Source organism: Molothrus aeneus, chromosome 7 (genome assembly GCF_037042795.1).
Source record: "Molothrus aeneus isolate 106 chromosome 7, BPBGC_Maene_1.0, whole genome shotgun sequence".
In the NCBI taxonomy this organism is placed as follows: domain Eukaryota; kingdom Metazoa; phylum Chordata; class Aves; order Passeriformes; family Icteridae; genus Molothrus; species Molothrus aeneus.
Window position 1 is genome coordinate 33,946,757 of NC_089652.1, and position 27,868 is coordinate 33,974,624.

The following is a 27,868-nucleotide window of genomic DNA, read 5'->3' on the forward strand; positions in this document are numbered from 1 at the left end:
AAAAGCTACCATTGATGATAACACTTTGTCAGTTACTTCCAGAAAGTTCTTGCTTTTTTTGTTTGGGTGGTTTTGGGTTTTGTTTGTTTGTTTTGGGTCTGGTATTTTTATTCATGTAAAGACTACATTTTTTGCCCCATGCCTGCAAGTGCTCCACGCCAGTTTGGGTGGAGCTCTGGCCTGGTGGGAAGTGTCCCTGCCCATGGAGGGGGCTGGAACAAAATGGTCTCTACGGTTCTTTCCAACCCAAAGCACCCTGTGCTTCTACGCTGCAACGCATCATGTTCTGTGATTCTGCATCTGCAGACAGCTCATTGACCCTCGTGCTCTCAGACTCACAGCAGTTACCAGTGCCCTGCAAAACAAGTGACTATTAAAATCCTTAATTGTTTGGAAGCAGCTGATTAGAGAGAGCACACCACACTCTGCAGTATCTCAGCAAAGCAGCAGTCAGCTGCTGATACTCTCTCATGATAGAACCAAGATTTTTTATTTTTTTTTTTACTGAAAAATACAAGATCAAATATACTTCTGTTGAGGTTTGAAACAGCCTGATTTTATTGACATCTAGAATATGCTGAGAGGGCCCATTGGAGAGGTATGTGGCAGAGATAAAGAATAATTTTTGAGGGTGACAGCATTTGATAATGGGCTGTAAATTAAAAAAGTCTTGATTGATCTGCATATTTGGTATTGTAGTTAAAAACTCATTAAATAGAAAATGCTGCATTTGCTTTGGGTTTATTTATCAGCCAAACAAACTCTATTTGCCATTTCAGAAACAGCATTATCATTTCATTGGACAAAAGATCCCTATATGTTTTATATGTTACAGAAGAATTTTCCTTTCCCCCCCCAAAAGAAAATGCACTTACCACAGGATGTCATTTCATCAGTTCCATCTCCACAGTCATCCTCCCTGTCACACAGCCACGACGTTGGAATACACCGTCCATTCCCACAGGAAAACTGATTAACCTGACAAGTTCTTGCTGTCAAGACAAAGCACTCCAAAAATACAAGGGAAATGGACTAGATCCATTGGGTCTCTTGGTGGGTGCCTGATTTTAGAAGCTGCAGGGCTGGAGGGCACCTCCTGGCCTGCTGCACCTTTCCCCTGCTCTGACTAAACGTCATTCACCTCCTTTGATTTCAGAGAAAACTGGGGTCATCTGCAGGGCTCTGTTCTACCTCTGCTGTGTGGGATTATTAGGTGTCTCTTCCTTGTAAAATAACATGAAATTCTAGATGTAACTGTGCATAGCTAGGTGGTAAGAAAAAAATTAATATGCACTAATGCTTGAAGTAAATAAAAATCAGGGCATAAAAATGCCCACCAGTTGGAATATTGACAACCTGTATTCCACACCATGAACAAGGATCTTGTGAATTTTGTATTTACACAGGAAAATGGGAATTAGCCTGTGTGTGATGTGCCTGGCCTCACTGCTCTTAGAATCCTTTCCTTTGTAAACACTTAACTGCAATCATCCATTAAAGGAATCAGTGCATGTCTTTCTCCTGAAGAAATAAGGATCACTTAAAGAATTTGTGCTATGTAGCTACAGAAATTACTTTGAATGCTGATGAATACTAAAATGTCACTAAAAATCTAACTTAGAAAACTGTCATTACATATAATTTTGTTTATTTAAAATTTTAACCCATAAAAACGGCAGAGATAGCAACACAGATTTTGATTCCAAATTTAAACTTTTAGAATTCACCTGCATGTTATTCTACACTTTAAAAAAACGGCTGATATGTCAAAGACCCCAGTGACCGAAATAATATTTCTTCATTTATTATTTTCAACTACCATTTTCCTTTTTGTTTGGAGAAGTAGCCCAAAACACAAAAGAGGAATCTAAGCTTAAAATATTTCAAAGTAGTTTTTAAACATTAACTGTGTTTGCCACTGCAGGAATAAATGGAAAAACAAGAATACAAAATTTGATCCATTGCCAACTGACACAGGGTTAAAAACATGGTCTTCAAATTAGACTCTCACCCTACAAACAAACAGTTGGATATCAAAGAATATCAAGGCAGTAAGGCAACAGGGAATATTTTAATACACAATGTGTGTTGTCTTGCACTGCACTTCAGTTCAAAACACTCATCAGCTTATTGATGGATAGCATGTTGCGTATTTGAGATTTAATGCTTGTTTAGAGTACTCTGACAACAAGCAGTAAACATCACTTCCACACAAGCAAGGGATAGATTTGGGAATTACATTATTTACTAGAGTGGAATCAGTAAACAATCTTCATCTTGCTATTTGCTTAAAAACCCACTCACCAGTTAATAACTCAGAAATGAAAAGAATTTGAAGGCACTGAGTGGAAACTGAATAACTAATTATGCATAAACTAAATCACCATTAAATAAAATTTACTGGTGATGTGGCACCCATCACAGAACGTTATTAAAAAAAGTTCTAACTGCCAAAAAAGATTTGTACCTCAGAGTTTGTACCTGAGCATTGCTTTGACAGTCAACCCATATGGAGAGATTAAGAGCTGAATAACTTTGGAAAGCACAGCAAAGCATATGGATTAAGTAAAATATAATTTGCATTCCAGCCTTGGTGGCATCAAAATCTGAATTCATTTAAAATGTCAATAATCAGATTAAAAGTAGCAGCTTGGTTCAGTTCAGTTCAAATCAGTCCTGAACTATTCATGGAACTGAAGTTAGAGAATCTGTTTGCACAACCAAGTAAAATTTTTACCTGCACAAGTTTTATTTGATTCGTCTTCGTTATTACCACAATCATTAGCTCCATCACAAAGCCACCTCTTGGGAATGCAGCGATTATTCTGGCACTTAAACTGATCATCAGGACAGCTGTGATTGACTGTGGAGGAAAAAAGAGAGGAGTTTTTTTCCCCCTAAGAAGATAACCTGAGAAAAACAGCTGTGAAATCTGTGAAAAGAACACATTCAATGCTGTTCCCAGTGATGCAGTTAGTGTGGTTATCTTGTATGTATAACTACCATGACATAAAGATTGTTCAGCAAACCAGCCAATTACAAACATTGCAGTGCTTCAATCATAAACTAAATAGTATCTAATAAAGATGCCAATATGGGGATCCTCTTCTATTAGGTGATAAAAGGTAGCAGCATTTTATGGAGTTGTTTCCTTAAAGAAACACGTTCTGAATCACCTTTGGGCAGTATGATGAGGTTTGCAAACTAAAATGCATATAAACAAAGGAAAACACCAAAGGGAACAGCTGCAAGCTGCTAAGTGCAGATCCAAAATATGATACCACAGTGAGCAGGGATTTGGGCAGGTCATAAAATGCTTCTAAAATGAGGCACATTACTGTCAATGGCCACATATAGATCTGCTGTTTACTCACCATGAAATTGTAGGTGTCAAAAAGTGAAATATGCAACACAGTGTAAAACTAACAGAAAAAAAAAATCTGGTATTCAGGAGTGAACAAGGTATCTCTCAAACATGTTTTTGCTGGCTACCAATTCTCAAGGAAAGGATGAAGCTGAATGCACAGGATTTATGTAAATACTATTGGCCTGCTCTTGCAACTGTAGTAAGTGTTTATGTTCTGTTTCTTTCATGCTAATAACATCTATTATTAGCAGATCTTGCTCATCTAGACAAGAACAGTAAACTGCACACCATTCCAAAGGCTGGGTTAAAAATAATCTCCAGCTATTTTTCACCTACTCAGCCATCCACAGGCTCTTTTTTAAAGTTTAACATACATCTGGAAACAAAGGGTATTTAAAATGAAAGGATGTCTAGCAGGCTTATCCTTGACATTTCAGTAGCTTTTATCTTTGACCTTTCTGCCTATTCTTGCAATTGAAGACGACACAGAGCGAGGGTGATATCAATAGCACACGAACCCTGCTCTGTGTGCAGGGTGCAGAAGCACAGGAAGCAGAGATTAATTAATAACCTCAGCAGAAAGGTGTCCCAAATCTCCTACTTCCAAAGTTTGCCATGTGACTGGAGAAAAAAACTGGGAGCACCCAAGTAATAAAATCACAAGTTGAAGAATTATTTTCTTTTTTAAATTTGATTTTAATACTTGACATAGGTACTGCTTTAAATGGTCACTAAGCTTTTGCTCATATATATTTAGTAACTTGTATTCTACTCATAATTGCAAATATTTCAAACTCATAAAGAACTATTGGGTTACTATGGCATCTGCTGAGAAGGGATCAATGTTATCACACTGGCCATGTAAACTATAGATCACGTTCAGGTTATTATTTCATTTATATTTGTATAAATCCTCAGAGAATTGCAAGCTTTGATCAATGAACTGGTCTTCCTCACACTAATTTAAAAGACAATCAAGTCAAATCTGCTGAAAGATTTTCTTTCTCACTCTCTTTATTAGCTGAGCTCCTTAATTTAAGTGCAGGAAATGCTGGTTTCAAAACAAAATGAGATCAACCTCTACAAGTCAGAACTAGGAAAATATTTTTTGAAATATTACTGAAATCAGCAATGGCTACCACATGGACCTACCAAAATACATAAATGCTGAGGAAAAAAAAACAAAACAATGAAACAGAACAAATCCAAAACTGGCCATCTAACAGCCATATGGCAAAAGGTCTGGGCATTACAGAGGATCACAAGATCAGTTTTATCAGCAGAATCAGCCCGTGTGAAGCAGGCAAGATTTACCCAAGGGTGAATAAACAATCACCCTTCACAAACACATTCTGTCAGCCAGCTTCACAAAGGCCTCAGCAGAAATACGCATGTCCAGTTTTGGATATCCAACCCCTAAAATCACTTCAGAAAAGAGCAATGAAGTCTAAAAAAAACCTGCCATGATCCACTAGGAAAAAAAAAACAAACAAAAACAAACAAACCAACAAAGCACAACAACAAAAAACTAACCAAACCCCAGAATAGTTTAGAGTGTTTGGTCTCAAAGAGATAAGAAAGAGAGACCGAAAAGGGTTTTCAGACTCAACGATACTGCAGAGCAGAAGAGTGTTCATGTCTACAACTGATTGGGAGAAGTATTGTACTTTCATTTCAGTAAAAGAGATTTGGTTTAGAGAAATGATCTAAGGACAGAAATAGAAAGCTTTGTGACAAACAGAGTAAGGAAGAGGATTCTCAGTGCTGCGACACTAATTTGAAAGCAGGCTACTTAAGAATCATCCAGAAATGACAGGGACATAATTGGTATGTTTTCTATTATTTTTCATTTCAACAGTAGAACTGCTCTACAGCTAAAAAATATATCTCTTGTAAAACCGTAACTTTAAAGACAACGTACATTAATACTCCAAGTCATGTAGGGATCTGAGTTTTGGTTTTGTTGCTGGTTTGGTTTTCTTGGAGGAGTTTTGCGGAGGAGGTGATTTGTTTACTTTTTTGGTTTGAATACTTGTGGGGGTTTTGGTTTTGTTTGTTTTTTGGTTTTTTCCTTTTTTTCCTGAGGAGTTTTGGATTTTTTTTTAAGAAATGCATTATACATTCTCAGAAATTTTCATGGTTGGACAGGACCTGTAAAATCCCCTGGTGTATTCCCCTACTTGAGCGGGGCCAGATAGAACAGGTTTATCAGGACCAGGTCCATAGAAATTTCAAGCAACTCCACAGACAGAAATTCCACAACCAGTCTCGGCAATCTATTCCAGTGTCCAGTTAAAAACTGTTATCTTTCAGATGTCTAGATAAAATTAATGCTTTTCAGTTTGTGCCCATTACCTCTTGTCCTAGTGACATTACCAAGAAGAGCCTGGCTCCCTTTTTCCATCCCCTCCCATAGGATGTTATACTGTGACCCATGTAAGAAATGGTGGAAAACAAAGCAAAAATCACCAATATTTAAAGAATCAGGAATGACAATGCCAACCCCAAAAGATGACTGGTCTGGCACTGTGCTTTGCAATGAGTGCACCAGCGAGATTTGAAAGGGCTGCCATTCCTGCACGCAGGAAAAGAAGGAAACAAAAGATTTGCAGGAATGGCTGCAGGGTGATTGCTTTAGTTTGGCTGCATGGTTTGGTTTGCAATCCTTGAAGCTGAGCATGGGCTGTGGGGTAAAAGGGAAGTGCCTACGTACAGCAGATCTCCGCGTGCTCGTCGCTGCCGTCCAGGCAGTCGTCGTCGCCGTCGCAGCGCCAGCGCTCCTGGATGCAGCGCTTGTTGCTGCACTGGAACTGCTCTGCCTTGCACAGCTGGGGCAGCACTTCTCCCTCTTTAACTGGGGAAAACATCCAACAACAACACCTCTTTATCTGCTTGGTACAGCCAGAATGCAATACTGCCCCTACATAAATGCATATCACAGAACTCACAGAATCACTGGGTTGGAAGAGACCTTCAAGATCATCGAGTCCAACCCAGCCCCAACACCTCAACTGAACCCTGGCACCCAGTGCCACATCCAGGCTTTGTTAAACACCCCCAGGGATGGTGACCCCACCACCTCCCCAGGCAGGCCATTGCAGAACTTCATCACTCTTTACATAAAAAACTTTTTCCTAATATCCAGCCTTTATCTTCCTTGAAGCAGCTTGAGACTGTGTCTTCTGATTCTGTCAGTGCTGCCTGCAGAGAGAGCCCAACCCCACCTGACCACAGCCATCTTTCAGGGAGTTGTAGAGAGTGGTAAGGTCACCTCTGAGTCTCCTTTTCTCCAGGCTAAACACCCCCAGCTCCCTCAGTCATTCCTCACAGGGTTTGTGTTCCCAGCCCCATCCAGCCTTGTTGCCTTCTCTGGATGTGCTCAAGCGTCTCAATGTCCTTCCTAAACTGAGGGAAATATCAATTCTTGTTCTTGCACATCAGAGCACTTTTATCTAAACTCAGCACATCTGAGGTAATTCCACCTGAAGCCTGTAGTGACACACATATCCGAGCGTGTGGATGAAGGAATGAACTTTTAATAAACAGAAAAACTCTGGACAGAATGGCATTCAAACTGGTTTTTTGAATTGGTGTACAATCGATTACAGTGTAAAACACCAGTTTAAATACTGCAATACCTCATCAACAGCAAGCAGGAAATATTCTGACAGACATTGGCCAAATTCTGGTGCACTTTAAAGATAGGAAATGATTACTAAAAAGCTGATTCTTGTATCCAAGCAACAACTCAAACACCTGCATTATGCAGTGGTACAGACTCGGCAGAGAAGAAAGGATAAAATTTTGCTGGGGTAGAGTTAAGTAGCAAGCTAGAAGCTTATTAATAAATCCAGGCAGCTGTACTCCTCAACATCAGGTTCAGAATGCTTCATGTGTAAATGGCACACATGAGTCCAGGACCCTCTGAGGAATACCAGAATCCTTGGAAAGAGCACACACACACACAGTGATGTGTGTTGGGAAAAATCCAGGAAACCTGCCTCATTCCAATCTCAAAGTCTCTAACTTCTCTTCCTAATGCCTACATTCCATCTTACCAGTGTAGAGTCCCCATTCCAGTTACTTCTACTAAAAAGAAAAAGAGTTTCTTTTTTTTTTTAAGAAAAGTGATGGCTCTGCCTGGTCATTGCAGGCTCCATAATGTTCATCATGTTATGAAATAATCTTTATGCTTTACCCATCTCTACTAAGCTTATTACTGGAGACTTATGTAAAATGTTACAATTAATGTCAAGAGATACATCAATGAGACTTTAAAAAAAAAAAAAGAGAAAATTTTTAGAAAGTTACAAACAACAAGTGTAAACATTTTAAAGAAGAGATATCTGTAGTATCTGGCAATTTATTATTTTAATTGAAATCCCCACCTTTTATTAGAATAACTTTTATCATTGTTGCAATGAAGATATATAAAGAAAAGATGAAAGACAGAAATATTTGTACAGTCTGTGTAAGACTCTATCATACATAAATAGATCTGCTTGATGTGCTTTATGAACAGTTTCATCATGAACATTTCAATGTCAGATTTCTGTTTAAGATAATTAGTAGAATAATCTGAAAACTGTTCATATGTATCAAATTTAATAATTGTATGGACCCATTTCTGATATTTTTTAAATATTTCAGTGAACTATTTAAGTGTTTTATAATATCAGATATGCTGAAATATTTTCCAATGCATTTTATCCTTAAATAGTGTACTTAATATTCTGTTTTCTTTGAAAATCTTTTATATTCTGTAAACTGTAAACTAGAATATTTATTCAAGTGATATTTCTTTGTCTTCTAGACCTCCTAGGAGGCCACACTTTCAGGTTTTATTTTCATGTCTGACTTGATCCCTTAACAGCAGCATCAACTCAGATATTCTGTAAGAATCTTACTCATGCAGGTTGTACTGTTTTCCTCCAAAAGCTGATTATCAGCACAGGCACAAACTCTGCCTCCAGGAATGGCCAAACAAAGAGTGCTGCAGCCTCCATTATTAACACGACAGGCATTATCACCTGGGAAAAGAAATAAAAAGCAACTTTAAGAGCCATGCTAGGACTAAACAATGGGGTTTTTAGTTGCCTTTTTTTTTTCTTTAGGAAAAGAAACAAATGAAGAATTTTTAGCAATTACTTTCCTCTTGCGTTAGGAGCACATTACTCTCACATATTTTGGTTACTGTAAGTTATGATATTTAAACATAATTAGTTACAGGTTGCAATACTCAATAAGAATAATAATAATAATAGTAATAATACCACCACAAAAAACTGCACCATCAGTTCACAGCATTTTGTCTGCCTGTTTTATGAAAGGAACAAATACTGCAAAATATTTGGCACAGCTACATGCACACAGTGGCTTCAAGGAATCAAACGGCAGATAAAGGAATGTTCTGAAGTTAATTGGCATCTGTACACGTTAAAACAAAGTGGCTACAACTATAGATTAGGGGAAAAAAAAGAGAGAAAACAAAAGGATAAGGAGATTTATGGCAGATAGAACACAGGCAAATATTCCATTACTCTTTTCTGAGCACATCTGCCATTGCTGTGCTTTGCTTTTCCGTGTTATTGTTCCTTCCCCAAGCTGTTCCCATGAAAACACTGACAGCTGTCAGGTGTTTTACCATCCACCCTCACCTCCTCATTCCTGAGGCAGCCAGACTTCAGTCACTGAGAGCCCAGAAATGTCCCAATTTCTGTTTGTGTCACTTTGGCCATGACCTCTGCTTAGATCTGCACTGCTGGGGACACTCAGCTTCCCATGAGCAAAGCTCTGCTGATTTCAGGTGCTGGTGAGAAGTGCTTATGACCAAGCAAGATACAAAACTTCATGTCTGCTGAACCTTTAAATGAAAACTTTTTTCCTTTTTTTTCATCTTTCTGTGCTAGTAAAAAGCAGTTCCTCCTTTTAAAGGTGTAGAAAACATTTATCAGCTTGCTGGCCTAAACCAGACTCCATACAATTTCCTCTCATCAAAGCTCCTCACTTCACTTTTCATAGAAAATAAAAAATTAGGTTCTCATGGAGCTATGAACATGGATATGAAAATGTCCCATCAGAGCCAGTCCTGCAGGTGCAGGAAAATCTCTTTAAATTATCAAATGAATATCAATCAATGAACAAATAATTTAAGATTTTGAAAATTTTTATATTTTAAGATGCACCTTAATATGTCTTACAGTATTGAGCAATGTTTAATAATCTTTTTCTATATTTTTTCTGATCCACCGTACACAACATTTCTTAGAAGAAAATGTGTCAGCAGTCCATTAAAGACCCAGTGAACTTTTAAATAAAATTGTGCAAAATGATTAATGGAGAATAATGTGAAATATTGTGGTGCTTGTACTTTCAGTGGACAGGGTGTGAGTGAAATGACAAGAACACAGCTCTACAACCAGGGAAAATGGGAATTCTCTGAGAAGTCTGAGGGCTTGATCACAATTTTAGAAAGAGCTTAGACTGGACACTTAATACACATTATTAGATCCTGACTTCAGGTCTGAGACTATGATCAAATGACTAAAAAAATCAGCTGTTACAGCTGTGGTCACTAAAACTGAAATATTATGAACAAAACAAACAAAACAAAACAAAAAAAACAAAAACAAAAACAAAACCCTAAGAAATGTATTTGAGTCTAAATTTCGGAAAACCTCAGGTGAAAGAAAGCCTCAGAAAAAGTAGCCTTGAAAGTCTCTCCATCTTTACAGGGCCATCACTGTACAAATCAAAGGATGTCAGTAATACAAAGATTTAAAAAGTTCTCAGAAGCTGCCAAAATAAACAAACCAAAATACAATCTTCAAAAGTGACTCTGAAATAACATGGCCCAAGTCAAAACATTTGCAGTGATTTAATTAAAGCATGTACATGAGTTTGTCACTTCACTAAAACAGAATAAACCTACACAATAAAAGACTATTTCAGCCAAATATAGAAACACATGATGATTCTGAAGCCCAATGGAAGCTGAAAATAAATATATAAAAATTAAATCAGTAGATCAAAGTCAAATGGTCCATCTTGAAGATGAAAAGTTCCTACTTAACCTCATAATTGGGATGACAAACTCCTGCACAGTGGGTTATGTGCTAGGTAAAGTGATAAAAGAGGGGATGATGACAAGGAAAATAGAAGTACCAAGAGTTAAAGCAAAAAGATCCAAGATAAAAAGGTTTATAAAGTGCAGCCTTCAACCTGAAGGTACAATGAGACCTTCAGTCCCATCAGTCTTGCTGAAGAGACTCCTAGGCTTAAATGTCTCCCAAAAAACAGTTCAAGTAGGTTAAGCCTCTTTATTGAACAAGCTGTAGAACCTGTAAAGCCATCAAGTATTTGGGGAATTAAATTTCCTCAACTACAATTCCTAACAGCTATTTTATATGGCTGTTCTTAAACTAGTCCCAATCTTTAAAATACTTTCTAAGCTATTACCATATTTTTCATGTTTTGACAGCTTTTAAAACAGTTGTTGCCCTGTTGATTGCATGTGAATAAATTAGGCCAAATCCATTTTAATTAGCTAAAAAATTAGTCCAGAGCTAAACCAATTACAGCAATGTAATTGCATTTCAGTCATCGTTCTCAGAAAAAAAAAAAAAAAAATGGACACCACGCACATGTGTTTAATCTTTTCATTTAAGAGATACACTGAAGTATTTATTGCATTTGTAGCTTCTCATGAACCTAACCTCAAGTACTGTTAAATTGGGCAAGCCCACTGTTAGGATGACCCTCCACACATGAGGAGCAGCAGCCTGGTGCTCCAGCTCTTCTTTGCAATCTGAGGAGTTACAACATTAGCTGATTTCCAAAGAGATTACTTTAACTGCTGTAAATGCACTTAATCCAGAGTTATTTACATGGAAGTTGCAATCCAGCCTTTCAAAGCAGTGGAAATACCTGCAGGGTCATGTGCTGAGTGTAAATGCAACTCCTATCATTACAGTGCCTCACCCTCCCATATTTTGTGATGCACAGAGATCCAAAGACTCAGCCTAAGAAAGTAAGGTAAATTCTAACCTCTGAAAGTAAGTGAAAAACAAATGAACAAACCAAAAAAATTCCTCCTCAAGGGGATCATGCCTCATGAGAGGGAGACAATGAAAAACACCTTTCCTTGAGGAGATCCCAAAAGCTTCATGTCCCTACCCAAAGCACAAAGCAAAGCAGGATTGGAACAGTATCCTGGAAAAGGCCCCCTAAAAAATGCCAGTCTGAATTTAACTGTGCCCAAATGAAATGACAGTTCCTGCTTGTGTGACGAGACCAGCAGCATCAAAGCAGTCCCCTCAAATGATCACAGCCAAAAGTTTCTGAGGCATGTGCATGTTACAGCATGCTATATCTTTAATATACACCGCTTCATAAAGTGGTTTTCTGTGGTTTTCTCTGTTCAACAATTCAGCCTTGAGCCTGCTCTTCTACAAGGAAAACATGCACACATGCACAAATAGTTTCTTTAAAAGAAATTTTTATGCTCCTTTGGGAGGGAGCAATGGCAAGATCAACCTCACTGAGCATGACAAAAAGGGAAGTTCCTAAAGGCTGCAGTTAGCTTACAAAATTCCAATTACAATTTCAAACAAAGAATATATTAACAAGCCAAATTCCCTCCCTTAAGACTTTAGCTCATTCAGCAAATCTGTCTAAGAGGCAATACTTTCTCTCTCTGGTGTCAGCTTATTTGGAAGCCAACAGCAACTGCATCAAATGTCCCTTTTTTCTGAAAAATAAAGGAATTTTCTGAGTATCAAATAAAGCAGCAGTCATATTGAAAGCAAAAACTGCATTTTCTATTAGCAGGCATGGCATTCTGAAATTTGGCCACCTTGAGGGTAGATTAGGGCCCAGATTTTGCCTTAAAAACACCAACCAAACAAACCCCACACTAAATATAAGAAAAACCCCAAACAAACTATACTTTTACATGACTTTGAATGTCAGAGAGAGTCCCCGAAAAGCAGCTGTGGTAAGAGGAACACTGGTGCAGCAACCCTGACTTAGCACAGTGCTACACAGACCAGCTTGGTTAAAGGAAAGGAAATTTAGATGCTGCAGTACCAGAAAAAAGAAAATTTAGACAGTAAAAAAAAAATCTTTTAAACAGTATTTTATCTATATTAATTCCTGATGCTCATTTTTATGTTTGGTAGCAGACCAAACTATCTGGTAATTAGAAATATGCTTTAAGTAAAGCAAGCAAATAAATACTCAACAACTCATAGGAACTTTGCGTGTAGTAAATGGAATTCAAAGTTTCCTTCAGTAAAACACATTTTTATCTTTACCTGTAGAGTAGCAATTGTATTTTCTAAATTCCATCCATGCAAACCTATGGCTTTTATCTCATTTCTCTACTGATACAAGTAGCAACAACTATGGATTTTTCCACTACTCTCAAATAACTTTTATCCTGTGCAGCAGTGTTGATTGTAGACCAAGATGGGGGAGCAAATTAAAAAGAAAAAAAAAATGCAGGCAGGATCTATGATCTTATTTAAGAAAAGATAAATGTAGTCATATATTTTATATCTATGAGCCAATGCAGATATGTTTCCCTCTGTAATTGATACTTGCACAGCATCTCTTGGTCACACAAGGAAAAAAAGGGCAATAAAGGCAGAGTGAATGCACAGAAGGAATTCAGACAGGAATAATGCTCTGATTCACTTTTTAGTATTTATGAGAAAATCAATTTCTACTTCAATGGACTGAAACTCAGGAGAGTAAATTTCTCGTGCCACAATCCGTATTTGTTTTTCTATTTTTGTTCATCTAGTCACCTCAAAATGCTTGGAAACTCTAAGGGAAAATGTCCTTTAATAACAAAACTCTGGAGAAACTGTGTAAGTACCTTGCTGTTTGCGTGGATCATAAATCTGGAGCCCAAACAAAGGTGGCCTCTCACTTCTCAACAGTGTCACATTCCTTGTTACCAGATCCAACTGGAAAATTGACCCATTCATGTAATCTGTCCAGTATATATAATTTCCATGGTGTGACAGCCCAAAAGGATGATTCAAATCTTTTCCACTGTAGACTACCTGCAATTAATTAGTGGTAGGTGAGCATCAGCAAGGTTAAAAGAATCTTTAATTTTTTAGAGATGGTAAAACAAGAAATAGGAAAACTGAGATCATTACTGTCCCAAACATAACGACCTACTGCAATAAAATGAAATAAAGAGTGCAAAGCCCTTCTGTGCAGCAAAACCAATATCTAACTTGAAATAAAAAATTCATAGAAATGCATGTTATGTGGCCCCCATCAGAGAACACAGGAAGTGGTGCAGTCTCTAACCCTGGAAGGATCTGAAAGACCTAGAAGTGGGGTTTGGATCATGGTTATTGGTGAATTTGGCAGTGCTGGGTTAAGGGTTGGACTTGAAGATCTCAAGGACTTTTCCAACACAAACAATTCTATGATCCTGTGATTTTATCCCAGCAGATTCAGTTTGGAGTCATTGGTCTCATTTTTCTGGCCAGGATCCTTGCTTGAATCAAGAGCCTTTTTTCTACCTTGCCTCTAGAGAGAAGGAAGCAGCTCCTCACATGCCCTACCTTGTCTATTTCTAGACATAAACCCAAGAGAACAGGGAGACAAGGACAACTAAAATACTCTTCTGAGGTGATTGACAAACATCACCCCCTTTTACCCTTTAAATTTTCTCATTGGGCTTGAAATCTTATAGTCAAAGCTCCTCATCTCTGAACTACTTTTGATCCAAATTCATCAATCAGTCAATAATCTGACCGCTATTAGTGGAACTAAGGACCTCCCTGTCCCCTAAAATCTTTACTGTATTAAAGAATTATAGATGTGACTGATGCAGGTAAATTTTGACCAAAATAACCTATAATTCAATACAAGTGATTAAACATCAAAAACTAGTATCTTATAGTTATTTTCAGCTACATAAATTCAAGTAATTAAGCATTTTTTGTTACATCTCAGGATTATTGAGAACTCACTTTAAAAAAAAAAAAAGAACCATTCTGTGACACACTTCAAAACAAAACCTGTAGACATGTGTTTCTTATTATTCACCAGTCACTAATTTTATGAAGCAGATGGTAAAACTTCCCCAAATTATCAGACTCCAGTCTGAGCCTTAACCATTGTCAGAGTGTCTTATTCTATGCTTGTTGCTTCTACAAACCCACACAGAATGACTGCACAGACTTGTATCCAGCTAGTAAAGGCATAAGTAACAACTAAAGCAATCTCTCTCTATCTCTAACAGTATTTGCTGAGTGCTGCCCCTCTGAATATTACCACAAATGCTCAGAAGGGGTACAGAGACTCAGAAAAACCCATCCAGCAAAGTTCAAGGAAAAACCTCTCTCTGGCAAAACCAAAAAAAAAAGGGTTTTTCTACTGAAAAGCTCTTTGCAGATTCATGGCTCAATACAAATATAACTCATTGCCACATGAGAAAAATAGGTAAAAAAAATAAAATAAAGCCAGGTTTAGTGTCACTTAGGCCAGAGGAACACCCTAAGCTGTGTTTCAGCCTCTCACTCGAGATTGCCACCATGGTTTCACCCGGGACACGCCGCGGGTTCCGCAGACTTTAAAATCCTTGGGGAGTATTTTAACACAACACAATGAAATCCAGAGACAGAACATGCCTGTGGCAAACCAGCAGCATTTCTCTTTTACCTTTCTGTCAGTCCCATTCAAATAGATCCTTTCAATGTGATCATAATAGGCATCACACCAGTAGAGCACGTTGGCGCGGTAGTCCAGAGTTAAACCATTTGGCCAGAGCATCTTTGATGTGACAAAAACCTGCCGACTGTAGCCATCCATCCAGGCCTTCTCAATCCTCCCCACGCTGGCATCTATTTCATCTTCCTCCCAGTCTGTCCAATACATCCATCTGGGGAATTACAGAAATGAGCATTCACATCCCATTTTAATCAGGTGAATTGTACCGCAGGCTTTCAGCAGCAGCTCCTCCAAGCCAGAGCAATTTTGACTTTTTCACGTTTCTTTCCATTGCTGTTTCTGCAACTCTATTTACTGTCCCTGACCACTGGATGCTGCTGAAGTGACACTTATGGTATTTTGCTCATATTGTGATAAATTACATGAATACCAGAGAACCAACAGACAAGAAAAGTGAAAGAATTAAGACCTTATTTATTCCCACCAGAATTATAGGGTTTCTTTATCTGTTGTTTTTTTTAAAACCATTACTTGTATTGACTTTGTCAAAAACCTCACATTTACAGTGAGCTGGTTCTGGCCAGGTCAGTTGCCTTTGTGATGTAAATATCCTTTTTATTACACCTAATTCTATCAAAGAAGTTGCAGCACAATAATTATTTGCACTCTGGTTTTAGAGCTAAAGGGTGACCTTGACGTTCTCTGAACTTCATGAAAGCAGCTAAATCACTCAGAAAAGTTAAAGGTGTACTTTGCCCATCACAAAAATGTTTAGAAACAGTTGCTTTGAAAATTAGTTGGAAAAAAAGCCAGTAGGCAATTTGAGCATAGTTTTATGGCTTATAGTAGAGCAATATAGATTAAAAAAACCAAACAAAGTCTGAAAGAAAGGCACCAATATTGCTTTCAAAAAGTTTTAAAAATCTATTAATTCCTCTAAAAGTATTGGCTCAGAGGAATTCTATGAGCCATTCTCTACTGGAAACTACAGAATAAACCTTTCCTTATTGAATTATTCTGAATAGCATATTCTATTACAGAATTTGCCCTTGAAAACAGTGATTTGAACCATCTAAAATATGCAACTTGAACTTGCACAAAAACAGAGGGTAAAAAAATATGCTAAGAAACCACTTTTCTTTTTTCACTTTTTTAAAACATGTTTTTCCCTAAGGAAATGAGTTAATGGGAAGAAACACTTAGAAACCTGTAAGCAGTCTGTGAATCATCTCAGATTGTATCACATAAAGTCACATCATTTCATAAATGAAAACATTTGCTAGACAGCAGATGTTTACTTTTAGTCAAACCTAGGACTTCAATTAATAAGCAAAAACTTCATGCCAATCTTAAATCCTATTTGTTCATCCTGCTTTAATGGCTGTTAATATACCTCACCTTTTCTTTCACCAGATTTATGTTTCTGAAATACCCTCTGTGATCCTAACCCATTAACCATTTAATTGGCCTGTACTTGGAAGAATAAAGTCCTGAAATTTAAATACTGAATTTTGAATGATACACTGAAGTGAAAAAATATTTTCTTATCACATCTGTGTAAATTATATCAAATCTACTAGTCAAAAAAATTCAAATGTAGTTTTATGTATAACCATAATTTGATATTTATGAGAAACTGGATAATAAAAAGAAAGAAAAAATGCATTACACAACTTTTCAGATCTGAACATGCAGCTTTTTTGTTGACTTTTCATTTATCTCGAATTGCCCTCTAGAAGGTTGTTTTGGGTTCTGTTAATGTTTTTGTAAATATGTGCAAAGAACATCAGTCTATTTTTGATCCACAAGCCTTACAAACTCCATTGCATGTTTGACTCTAACAGCACTAGGTTTAATCACAGAATTATAAACTCTGCACATGCCCTGAGGCTGAGGTCACTATGGCACTTATTTTATTGGGAGACAAAATATATTTTACAAATATTTACATGACTTCTCAACAGCAATTACTGAGCTTTTCCCCATTAACTTTTTGTCTGGCCTTATTCCATTTATCCTGTCATAAGCTAAAACCTGCTCACAGTGACAGGCATTTATGTCAGTGTGCTTTAATTGTATCTCAAAATGCAGTTAATGCTCCAACACTGGTTAAATCAGGACTAAAATTTTGGAAACACAATTAAAAAGCCATAATAAATGCTATCCCTCAGGAAGAGCTTCCATGAGAAGTCTAATCATGAAGGACATGCTATTTTATTAGAGAAGTGTTTTATATAATGGCCCTTTTCAGGCAATACATCTTCATACCCTGCTTCCTGTGCCATGCATTTACTGAGCTGGAAAATTTAACAAAGTAATTGCAGGTGTGGTTATAGCTCATGGTCTCATTTTATACCCTCACTGTCTGACCTTAATGAATTGTAGCCTTTCCACAGCCACTTCCACTCCTCAAAGGACAGGCTCAAAAGGGAAAACCTGAGAGGGTAAATATTTTCTATAATAGGAAAATAGCAATCAATCCAGCCACACTGAAGCTACCCACCTACATCATTCTTCAGTGATTGTTTAAGTAAATGACCATTATACCACAGTAATATAATGTGGTTTTCTTTATTATGCAGCCTACCAAAATTGATTTAAGCTTATAAGTAATGAAGAGTACCTGTCTTGGTTTTGTAAGCCAATGTGTGCAAGGATATGGTCATAACTGGCTCCAGAAATTGAGATTACAGAGAGAGAAACACAGGGGAGCATCTTAAAATTCACTTGATATTAAAAATTCATATAGGAATTACTCCTTCAATTTATTTGAGAAAAAGGTGAGTCACATTCAGATTAACAGGACAGACATTCAACAGTGACGGGCATACAAATTCTTCTGAAGGCTTCAGGGCAAGAATACTGGGCAGGAACTACAGATACATTACAGACTCCTGAAGGATTACAGATCACTACATGACTCTACAAACCTCATCCTGAGCCAATTGAATCCTGTATTTATGCCACAAAGACAACCATTACAGAAAAATCAATTTGCTTCATACCCATTGACAGGATCGACAACAATTCCTCTGGGGTGGGACATGTCTCCCTCCAACAAGGTTTTCCTGCTCTGAGCAGCTTTTTCCAGTCTGGCAACAGCAATGGTTTTCCTGTGGCCATCATTGGTCCAATACAGATTATTTCCAATCCAGTCCACTGCTATGCCTTCCACATTATCAAGATCTGTTGAGACAGAGAGAACAGTATTATTTATGTTCTATATGTTCTATTTATGTTCTATATGTATTTATGTTCACTATTTGTTATGTGATATCTATGTCATGTTTTTAAAATTGTTTTTTTCCCTTACCTACTGAAGGCCCAAAGCAAACTACAGATATTTGGTACCAACCAAACCTTGTTCACCTAAGAAACTAAACCAAAATTTTGTAAATCAGTCACAGGTGTAGAGATGACAATATGTCCTGTGAGACAAAATATGAGAAAGCTATTTGGGGAAAAAAAAAAAAATGTGGTATGAGCTCAGGAGTCTTGCAAAACGTGTTTTAACATTTTTATCGATATCTCTGATACATCTGAACATCACTTTTGGGAAATTATTTTTCCTTGTGGTTTAAGAAGCTAGAGGGAAGCAAAGTGTCAGAATGAGCTCTCTGGGACATGAAACAAGAAGATGATGAAATTTCTAACCCAGCAACCACCTGGTCTGACGGGAATCACCCAAAGCACAGAACAACTGTGTCTGAGAGCAGTGCAGCAGCTCAGCCAGCTTCCCCAGGCTGATGGACACTGCCAGTTTTATTTTTCATCTCTCAGTGCCTTTGCTACATTCTTTTGAAAAGAAAATGTCAGAGGACATTGAAAGTTCCTGAAAGAGGAGAGTGGCCTTTGGTCTTGAAGTGGTCAAGGAGGTTGAGAAAAGTGCTAAGAATGGAAAGGAAAAGAAGAGAGAATTTAACCAAGCCAAGGATCTAGAGCCCAAGGCCTAGAGAAAAAAAAAAAACAAAAAACAAAAAACAAAACACCAAAACCAAAAAGCTGCTGAACAGAACAGGCAACACAGAGAGAAACTTGAGCTGTGCAAGAAATGTCCTATTGGGCTCTGAGGGGCCTCAGCAGATTTTGCTCTGGTTTTGCTCAAGAAACCACTGACATGAGTAAAATCAAGCTTGAGGACAAGGAGCTATTTGTTCAAAACCCATTTTATTTTTATCCTCTCTGATATGGGCAATTTGAGCTGAACACAGTTTTTATACTAATAAGATCAGATTTTTATATTAATAAGATCATATTTTTCAGGAAAATATTTGCTGATTGCTTTGCTTCTTTGGGAGTCAAACCAGGCCAAATATGGGCTGTATTGGTATCAGCAGCAAAACTGTTAGATTAGAATGCTGGATACCTCCTAAAACTGACAAGACTTTTGCTCCACATCTATTCAGCTTCGTGTAATACTGCCTTTGAGCTACCTTGGTTCTGCAGGAATTTTGGGGCAAATGTGACTCTAAACAATATATAATTTAGTCAAAAAAAACCCCTTCATGGTAACTAGATACTAAATATATCAGAAAGTTTGGGGTTTTTTTAGGAGAATTCTACAGCACGACCCTATAGAGATAAATTGCATTGGTTTGGTGGAGTTATAATTGAAAATTCACTTTTATTTCACTAAAAGCTTTAAATACATTAATGACTCTTCACATGGGTTTCACATCAAGTAGTAAACAGGAAGAAAACAATGGTCATTCTGCCATTCTTGTCTTGATTTGACTACAGGAATTCAGTCCTTCTGCAGTAAAGCCCTTTCAGCATAAAAGGGATGAGGTAATAAAAAGTGATCATTCTCCACTTGCTAATTGAAAAGTTAACATTTGTAACTCTGGAATTTCCACCAGAATTTTCCTACCAACACTAATATGAGCACTCCAAATGTAGATGGGAGGTTTTTAAAAACAGTTCTAGAGGCAGCAGTTTGCCACACTGCTTTTCAGTATGAAACAGAGAATGGGCACAATATGTGATTTGGTACAGAATGGCCAAGCTCACCAATACCATGTGTAATAAATAGTGCCACAAATGCTAGATTGACATAAAACCTGATGGGGAATAATTCTTCTATAAACCAACAATCTAAACAGCTTCCAAAGAGTGTTACAGACTTACTGTGGCCTTGTTTAAGCAACAGGTCAACAAATCTTGAATAATATTTACAAGTAAATGTTACAAGAATTTTAGTGTCATAGCAACCCCCCAAAAAAGAAAACATTAGGGGTACAAAAAACAAATAAAAAACCCTGAGCTTGTGTTTATGTTAAGTGAACAGTATTTAGATCCATTTAAAAATGTCAGTGGTATTTAAAAACACAGACATTAAATTGTCTGGTTGGGGTTTTTTTTCCCCCATTTTTAATGTAAAAGACTGATTTTACATGCAAGTTTGAAAGGTTAATTATAATTCTTGTTGCTGGTGGAAGTACAGTACTGCTGCAGCTGTGCCACCAGCTCTAAGCCAGGCTGTGCTGCGGGCTGTCAAATTGTTATCAACACTACCCAGCAGTTTGCTTCCCAAAGTGAAGAAACAGAAATCACAGCTGAAACTATATGGGAAATCAAACTCCAGCAGTGTGAGGTGCTCAGTGATCTCAATTCCCAGTCAACAGCTGTAGGATCAGGCTCTCATGTAGGTAAACTGTAATTATCTGAGCTGCAATGCTGTCTGAACAAGTGTATATATTCTCAAAAAAAACCTGATAGCCACCAAAAAAAGGCAACTTCTAATCTGAGAAGTGGCACCTACCACAGCTAGAAGTTCTTAGCAGCATGCTGTTCAAAGCAAATATTACACCACCTCCTGACACACCTGATTTTCTGTAGTAGCCTTCCACCAAGGAATGATTTAATCTGTCCCTGCTGAGTCTGTGAGAGTTGACAAGAATAAAAGCTGAGGTGTTAGGGCTGGAGGCCATATTAATTTTTTAAATCATGAAAAATACATTAACAAATGTTCTTTAAAAATACTTAAAAGTTATGAAACTACACCAAGTTAGAACTAACAATGTAAGCTCCTGGGAAAGGGGAGACTGACAGTGACATATTTTTGGTCTTTGCAAATAGAATCACCAAAAATAAACCATAGATAATCCACATCTCTTTCAGTACTGCATTAATATTTTTGCTATCTTGTACTTATAAAGAGTAGACACTGCACTTAATCATTATTTACAGGAATAATACCAATTTTCTGGTTTGGCATACAAAGTTTATTCATGTTTCACTAGGCCAATCCCAACCTGTTTGACCCTGACTGTCTGACTCCAATCTGTCTGACACCTCTCAGCCAGGATGCTCCTTGCTGCTCCTCTATAATGCTTTGATTTACATATTTCCTGCTCCTTCCTCTACTCCACATTTGAACTACTTCCCTGTCAAATGAAATGCACAGTTAGGAAAGGAAAGTCAGCAATGGAAGATGTGAGATGTACATTATCCATTCCCGTGCTGGCAGTGAAATGAAGAATTACCAGACTGACGGCTGAGTATTTGTTATTTTCTGAGGCAAATGCCCTTTATTAACCATTCACCAGAGCAGGGTAAAGAGCCTGTCACTATTCCTTGCAACTGCTGCTGAAGGGATCTTTGTGCAGACTCTGAGGAGAGACCTTACACTAAAAGAGCATCATATCATTGCACAGAGGAGATGGCTCCTCAGAAGTGTGCATTAAAACATGCCTTATGAATGACAGGGAGTGAACATCCCTCTGCTGAAACAATGGTATTTTAGTTACTTTCACTGTCCTGAGCTTCCATTCACAAGTAAATATACTAAGCTCTCTGAAGGCTAAGATGAATATTTATGCTTCTTCTTAGATTGAGGACCAGAAAATAATTACTGTAGAATGAATTGCAGCTGAGGCAGTTGCTACCTCCTGCTGAAGCAATATTTCAGAGAAGGGTCCATAAAGGAAAGCAAAATATAAATTGACAAACTGGAAGATTTTTTCACTACAACAACATTTGGTGTGATGAGATATGATTCTAAAACAAGGAGATTCAGTGTAGTGGGAGATGTGGAAACTAAAGACTTGCTGGCATTTTCTCTTATTGCTATAATAAATGTTACAAGCATCTTAATTAAGGTTCTAATAAATGTTTAGGTCTAACTGTTGCTTCCACACTCACAATGGAAAATGCATCAGGAAAGACAATGCTTTTTTCCTAATGAGTTTTCAAGCACTACAGACGGTCTCATTCTGCCAAACTACTTGAATAAGCTCCAGAATCCACAGTGTGATGCAGGCTGGAGTGAAGAAGTCTTAAAAAGTCTGCAAGGATTTGGGATGGCTCAACAAATATCCAGCTAGTGGAAGGACACAGTGGAGAAATTGGAATTACTCACCAGTGGTGAGCTTAAATGGACACAGTTAAGAATTCACAACAGAGTCACTTAACCAGACTTTACATTTCTGCCCTCAGGAAAAAAAAGAAAAAACAGGAGGCTGTAAAAAAGTATCTCCAATTCTGTTCAAGGTCAAATTTGTGTCTGTTTTCCACGGGGGACTCAAAAAACCCTTTAAATTATCTGCAAATACCAGTTCCACTTCTTGGTAGTGAGCACCTCTGAATGTCACCACCATGGAGCATCACCCACCATCTTTGAGGATTGTTTCTCTCTCTGTGCCATCAATTTTCTGTCGTCCTATCAGGAAACTGGTGGTATCAGCAAAGTAAATGTAATTGGTTTCAGCGTGGAAGTCCAGAGCACGAGGATTGACCAGGTTCTCGATGGGGATCATGTACTCATCTGACATTTTGGTATTCAGGTCCATTCCCCGGATTATTCCTGGCCGTCCCTTCCCATAAAAAAGAAACAATTCATTCTTTGGTCCTGCAAAAGAAAGATTACAAACATAAACAACTGATGCTGCCTAATCTTCTTCACAGTGCATAATGTCCCTGTTTAATTAACTGGCATAATTAGTGGGGAGCAGGAGCCTTATTCGATACCGAAAATTAAACTAAATATATTCTGAAGGTATCTAGATTAAAAAAACAAACAAACAAACAAAACCCCCAAAAATGGAAAAAAAAAAAACAAACCAAGGAAAAAATAGCTAATTCCATTACCTTATTCAAAATACAAGTTAATTCAGTGAGCTGCATACATCTAATTCTTTTTTTTTGTGTACAAGTTCACACTGAAAAAGCAGTTGTGAATCACAGAATAACTTTGCATCTGCTGTGAAGTGGACATATAATTTTACAATTATGTAAAAATTACTGTAGACATTTAATTTTACAATTCATTAGGATCTATCAAGGTAATGTAGACCGCGACTGAAGTAATCTTAAAATCTAACAACACCATGAAGGCCAGCATATACAAAACGTTTTTTTTCCACCCAAAGTTTCTCGGAATCAAACAAAAAAAAAGATAAAATTTCATTAAGATTGAAAAGAATAAAACAAACCAACATACTCTGTTCTTTCCAGCTGAGGTAGAAAACATGGATATCAAAAGTTCATATTTCTAAGATTTTTACAATTTAAATAATTAAGCTTATTACAAACAACTGGAGCTTAGCAAAGTGATTTTCTTTCCTTAAAGAAACTTATCCTGAGAGCATTCATGATATCAATATACCTCTTAAAATTCTCTCTATATTTTTCCTGCAGGCTCTCAGGTTTTTTTGATGGAACTGTCAGTGAAAACTGCATCAGGTTTGAATGAGGTCAAATAAATCCATCTACCAACATCAGAGTATCTAACTGCATGTCTTTTATCTGAACTAAATCAAAACCAGGCAAAAACCAGGCATTCCCCAAAACTCCTGTTGGCTGTAGGTGACCAACAGGTTGTGCACATGTAACCTCAGGTATAACCACAGCTGCACAAATCACATTTGTTTTCACAGGGTATTCTGAGAAAAAGCTTGACTTGTTCACATGAATGTTCTGCTTTTGTGCTCCACGTTGATTGTATGGGTGGAAATTGTAGCAGTACCTGTGTGCTGTGAAAAGCCGTGGCAAATAAATAAAGAGTGAGGCTGATTGATGCAAAGCTTGTGATAATGTTATTGTTCTTTGAGCATTCCAGGTAATATAGATAAGAATTAATAAATATTTGAATTTCACCAAAAAATACTGTCTCACACATTTAACTTGAAACAAACTCTACCCCAAAGCAGCCCATGTGATTTGCTAGAGAACACCCAGAACCATCCCCTGGACTATTCCTGGCTGGCAGCCTGTGACCTCAAGGACATACTTTTGCATGACCTGCCATCACTCCCCAGGATGAAGCCAGTCCTGCAGCGACAGGTCCTTGCTTTGTGGCTGCTGCTGAGCAGGCAGATGTGGGAGCATCCCCCCGGCATCCCAGATGGATCCAACTCACACGCGTGGCTTCTGACTACGGCGAGGGGAAAACAGCTCACATCATTGAAGGCAAGGCAATTACATCAGCATGGGGAGAGGTAAGACAGAGGGAAAACACAGGGAAAGGGGGTTTGTGTCACAAGAAATCTTTCCACAGAATATAACTGTGGCATTCACGTTCTCTGAAAAATCCCTTCACCCAGGATTTTTCTCCTGGGAAGCTGAGAAGCTTCAGAGAAAAGGAAAACAATTCTTATCTCATTTGCTTCTCCTGTGTTATGCTCATGTGGAATGTATTTGGAGATTTTTTTACCCACAGGTGATTGTTTCATTGGATTCTGGTGTGAGTTGTTTCCACTCTTTGGCCAATCAGTGCTAAAAGTCATTATTACCTTTTTAGCATTGAGTAAGTATCCTTTGTGTATTCTTTAGTATAGTATAGTTTAGTATTCTTTAATATAATATAGTATAATAAAGTAATAAATTAGCCTTCTGAGAACATGGAGTCAGATTCACCATTCCTGCCTGCGTTGGGGATCCCTGGAAATACAACATATAACTGCTAAGGAAGGTGTTTTTTAAAGATGGTATCCAAACCAGGCCAATAATGCCCAGGGCTATCGTGCCCATGGCTGTGTGCAATCACCCCTTTGTGAATGAGCTCCTGCACTGCATTTGCTGGGCAGTGCTTCCCTGGGGAGCTGACACTTCTCCCCTTTTCCATTTGCTGCTTTGGTTCGTGGGGTTGGTTGGGATTTTCTGAGGACAGAGTGCATCCCATGCCCACACAGTCTGGCATTCCTTCTACTCCATTAGACAGCACCATTCTGGGCAGACACATATGCTGAAACTAAAGAACAGAACAAACATCATAGAATTCTTCCATAGTTATAGAATCACAGAATGGTTTGGGTTGGAAGGGGCCTTAGAGCCCATTTTATTCCAAACCCCTGCCATTGGCAGGGACACCTTCCACTAAACCAGGATGTTCCAAGCCCCATTCAACCTGGCCTTGAACACTTCCCAGGATGGGGTGCAGATTTGTACAGTTGGGATATAAATCCAGCTGAAGAAGTCAAAGAATTCCTTATCCTTGATTTCATATTTCCAAATGCATGGTTCCGTATTAGCAGCCTAATTTTTTAAATTTTTTTCTTAACTGTTTAAGGCAATATGCTGAGGAAACAAAACCTGCCAGGCTAGCTTACATTTTATAAGCTGGCTTAAACCAGAAAAGAATATTCTAGTTGAAAAAAATGTTCTGTTCTTCCTACTTTACCTCAAGCTTTTCAGGTTTGTTTCTTTTAAAATAAAGTAATCAAGTGGTTTAGGGTCGATAAGGTTAAAGGTAATACAGAAACTTCACCACACTGAGACAGCTGTTACAGAGAATCTTGACAAGCAACAAACATGTCCATTCAAAACAAAAGGAGTAGTGGAGTAATCACAGGATGTAATAAAAGATTACACTGTGCTCATGTCTCTCCTCTACTCAACCTCCCTGACTCCCTCAGGAGTACGAGAGGGATGATTATAGCAAAGAAAGAGTCTTTGCAGCCTCCTTCAGGCATTGACATCTGCAAATCAATGTCCTCAGCTCCAGGGTGAAAATTAGTTCACCCACTCTACATCAATTTAGAGTTTGCTCCCACTTCACAAACTTCTTCAGAAGCAGTCATTCTGTTTAGAAACATTGACATTGAGAATTGATGTGTTGGCTTTTCTGTCTAAGCAGTCATGGCAACGATTTATTGTTATCAGTAACACCAAAAACATTCCCATAAAGCGTCACGGTAAACATTTTGGATCTTGCTATCCTTGCACAAAGTTCCCAGATCTCCCACTGATGTTCTGCATACAGAAAGGATGTGAACAGATTACAGTCACACAGGACTACAGACCTCAGAAATTGCTGTTTAACCAAAAAATTCAGAGATAAAAAAGAGTTCTTTCATTCTAGATGGAAATGAAGATTTCTTTCACAGATGGCAAAGCTGATATTCACACAAAGCAAGGACACCCTGTCAGAATTTCCCTCTCTCACCAGGTCTGTGCTGGCAGCTCAGCTGCCCACACCTCTGTGCCTTTTTGGCAGCCCCAAAGATGGGAGCCCACCTGAGGCGTGGGTCTGTCTGAAAAGCAGACCCAGAGATATCAGGAATCTCTGAGGTCTGAGACCCAAAGCATGTGGACAACACTGGACATCCAACAACCCTGAGGGTGTTAAATTCTCAGAGTGCTGAGTGCCACAATGTGCAGAGCAGGGCTCTTGGGCAGTTCTCCAAACCGAATTCTCCGGAAAGGGTTGAGTTGGAGTTTGGGAAAAGTGGAACAACCACACAAAACTCAAGGAACACAAAGTTGTGGCACAAAGACAAATTTTAATTCCATCTTCAGATACTTTTTTTTCTGGTAGGACCTTTTTGACTGCACTAGCACTTACTATCTGGTTTTGTGCTTTCTGGAGAGAGGAAATTTGATCTTACCTGCTGCTTGAGTTCTCTTCTGGAACACACGGATCTCTTTGGCATTGTCCAGCCTGGCAAGAGCCTGAACATCAGTACCATTGTACCTGTGGATTCGTAAAATGCTGAGGTTGTCTGAATTAATTGTATACAAATAGTTCTCAAACACTGCCAAACCACAAAGATGCCTAATCTGGAAAAGAAACAAAGGGTATCATTATTTTAGCTCAATATTTTAGGCATATCTGTGGATTGTAAATGTCAAACACTGCTGTGGATTGTATGTGATAAACTGCACACAAGGCTTTCTGAGTATTTGTAAATATTAAACACAAATGACACTAAAAGTATAGTTCACATTTTTGTAGTCTGAAATTTATAATTAGAAAAGCTTTGTACAAGAAAGGTAGAAAATTCAAATTATTTAACAATCTAAATTCCTTTACAAATTACCCAGTTTCTCTGCTTTTAAAAAAATCTTCTACATTCTTGAAGTGCAACAGCTACATTTGTACTAACTAATGATCATTAACTAACAGTAACTAAGATAAATTAACTATTATTAACTAAGAAATATACCAAACTTGGAAATTTAAAACACAGTTCATAGGTGTAATTGATCCATTTTAAAATTATTTTATGATCAAATCAGGGCAAATGGTGCAAGATATACCTGCTGAATATTTTCTTGAGAAAATATTTTATAAGAAATAAACAAATTCTGTCAGCTCTGCTGTGTTCCTTTTGTGTTGGTGTTTCTGAATATGGTGGTGGCCACTCGGTAGTGCTTGTTTATCAAAAAAAGTGAATTCTAAAATTGTGATAATCTCTGATGTGTCTGGTTACATTGATTAAAAATTACCTAATAGCTGGTAGTTAGACAATCACAACTCAAACACAAAGTGGTCAATAATTTAGAGACAGTGCTTGATTTATAGATTTAGAAAATGTAAAGTATCTCACTGGCAATTCCAAAAGCTGAACAAATTAAAGAAAATGT

The 27,868-nt window shown here is 37.8% G+C and overlaps 1 protein-coding gene across 1 annotated transcript in view; it reads right to left on the reverse strand.

The window, feature by feature from the left end:
- The window catches only part of LRP1B (LDL receptor related protein 1B), a 631,162-nt gene that overhangs the window by 200,262 nt on the left and 403,032 nt on the right, over window positions 1–27,868 (reverse strand). The window contains exons 9-18 of the mRNA XM_066553313.1: window positions 26,890–27,061; window positions 24,294–24,437; window positions 22,677–22,913; window positions 18,070–18,250; window positions 15,056–15,275; window positions 13,248–13,437; window positions 8,275–8,397; window positions 6,081–6,221; window positions 2,738–2,863; window positions 876–992 (exon numbers count right to left, since the gene is read on the reverse strand). Of these exons, the coding sequence (XP_066409410.1) occupies window positions 876–992; window positions 2,738–2,863; window positions 6,081–6,221; window positions 8,275–8,397; window positions 13,248–13,437; window positions 15,056–15,275; window positions 18,070–18,250; window positions 22,677–22,913; window positions 24,294–24,437; window positions 26,890–27,061 (1,651 nt within the window). The remainder of the gene's footprint in view (window positions 1–875; window positions 993–2,737; window positions 2,864–6,080; window positions 6,222–8,274; window positions 8,398–13,247; window positions 13,438–15,055; window positions 15,276–18,069; window positions 18,251–22,676; window positions 22,914–24,293; window positions 24,438–26,889; window positions 27,062–27,868) is intronic.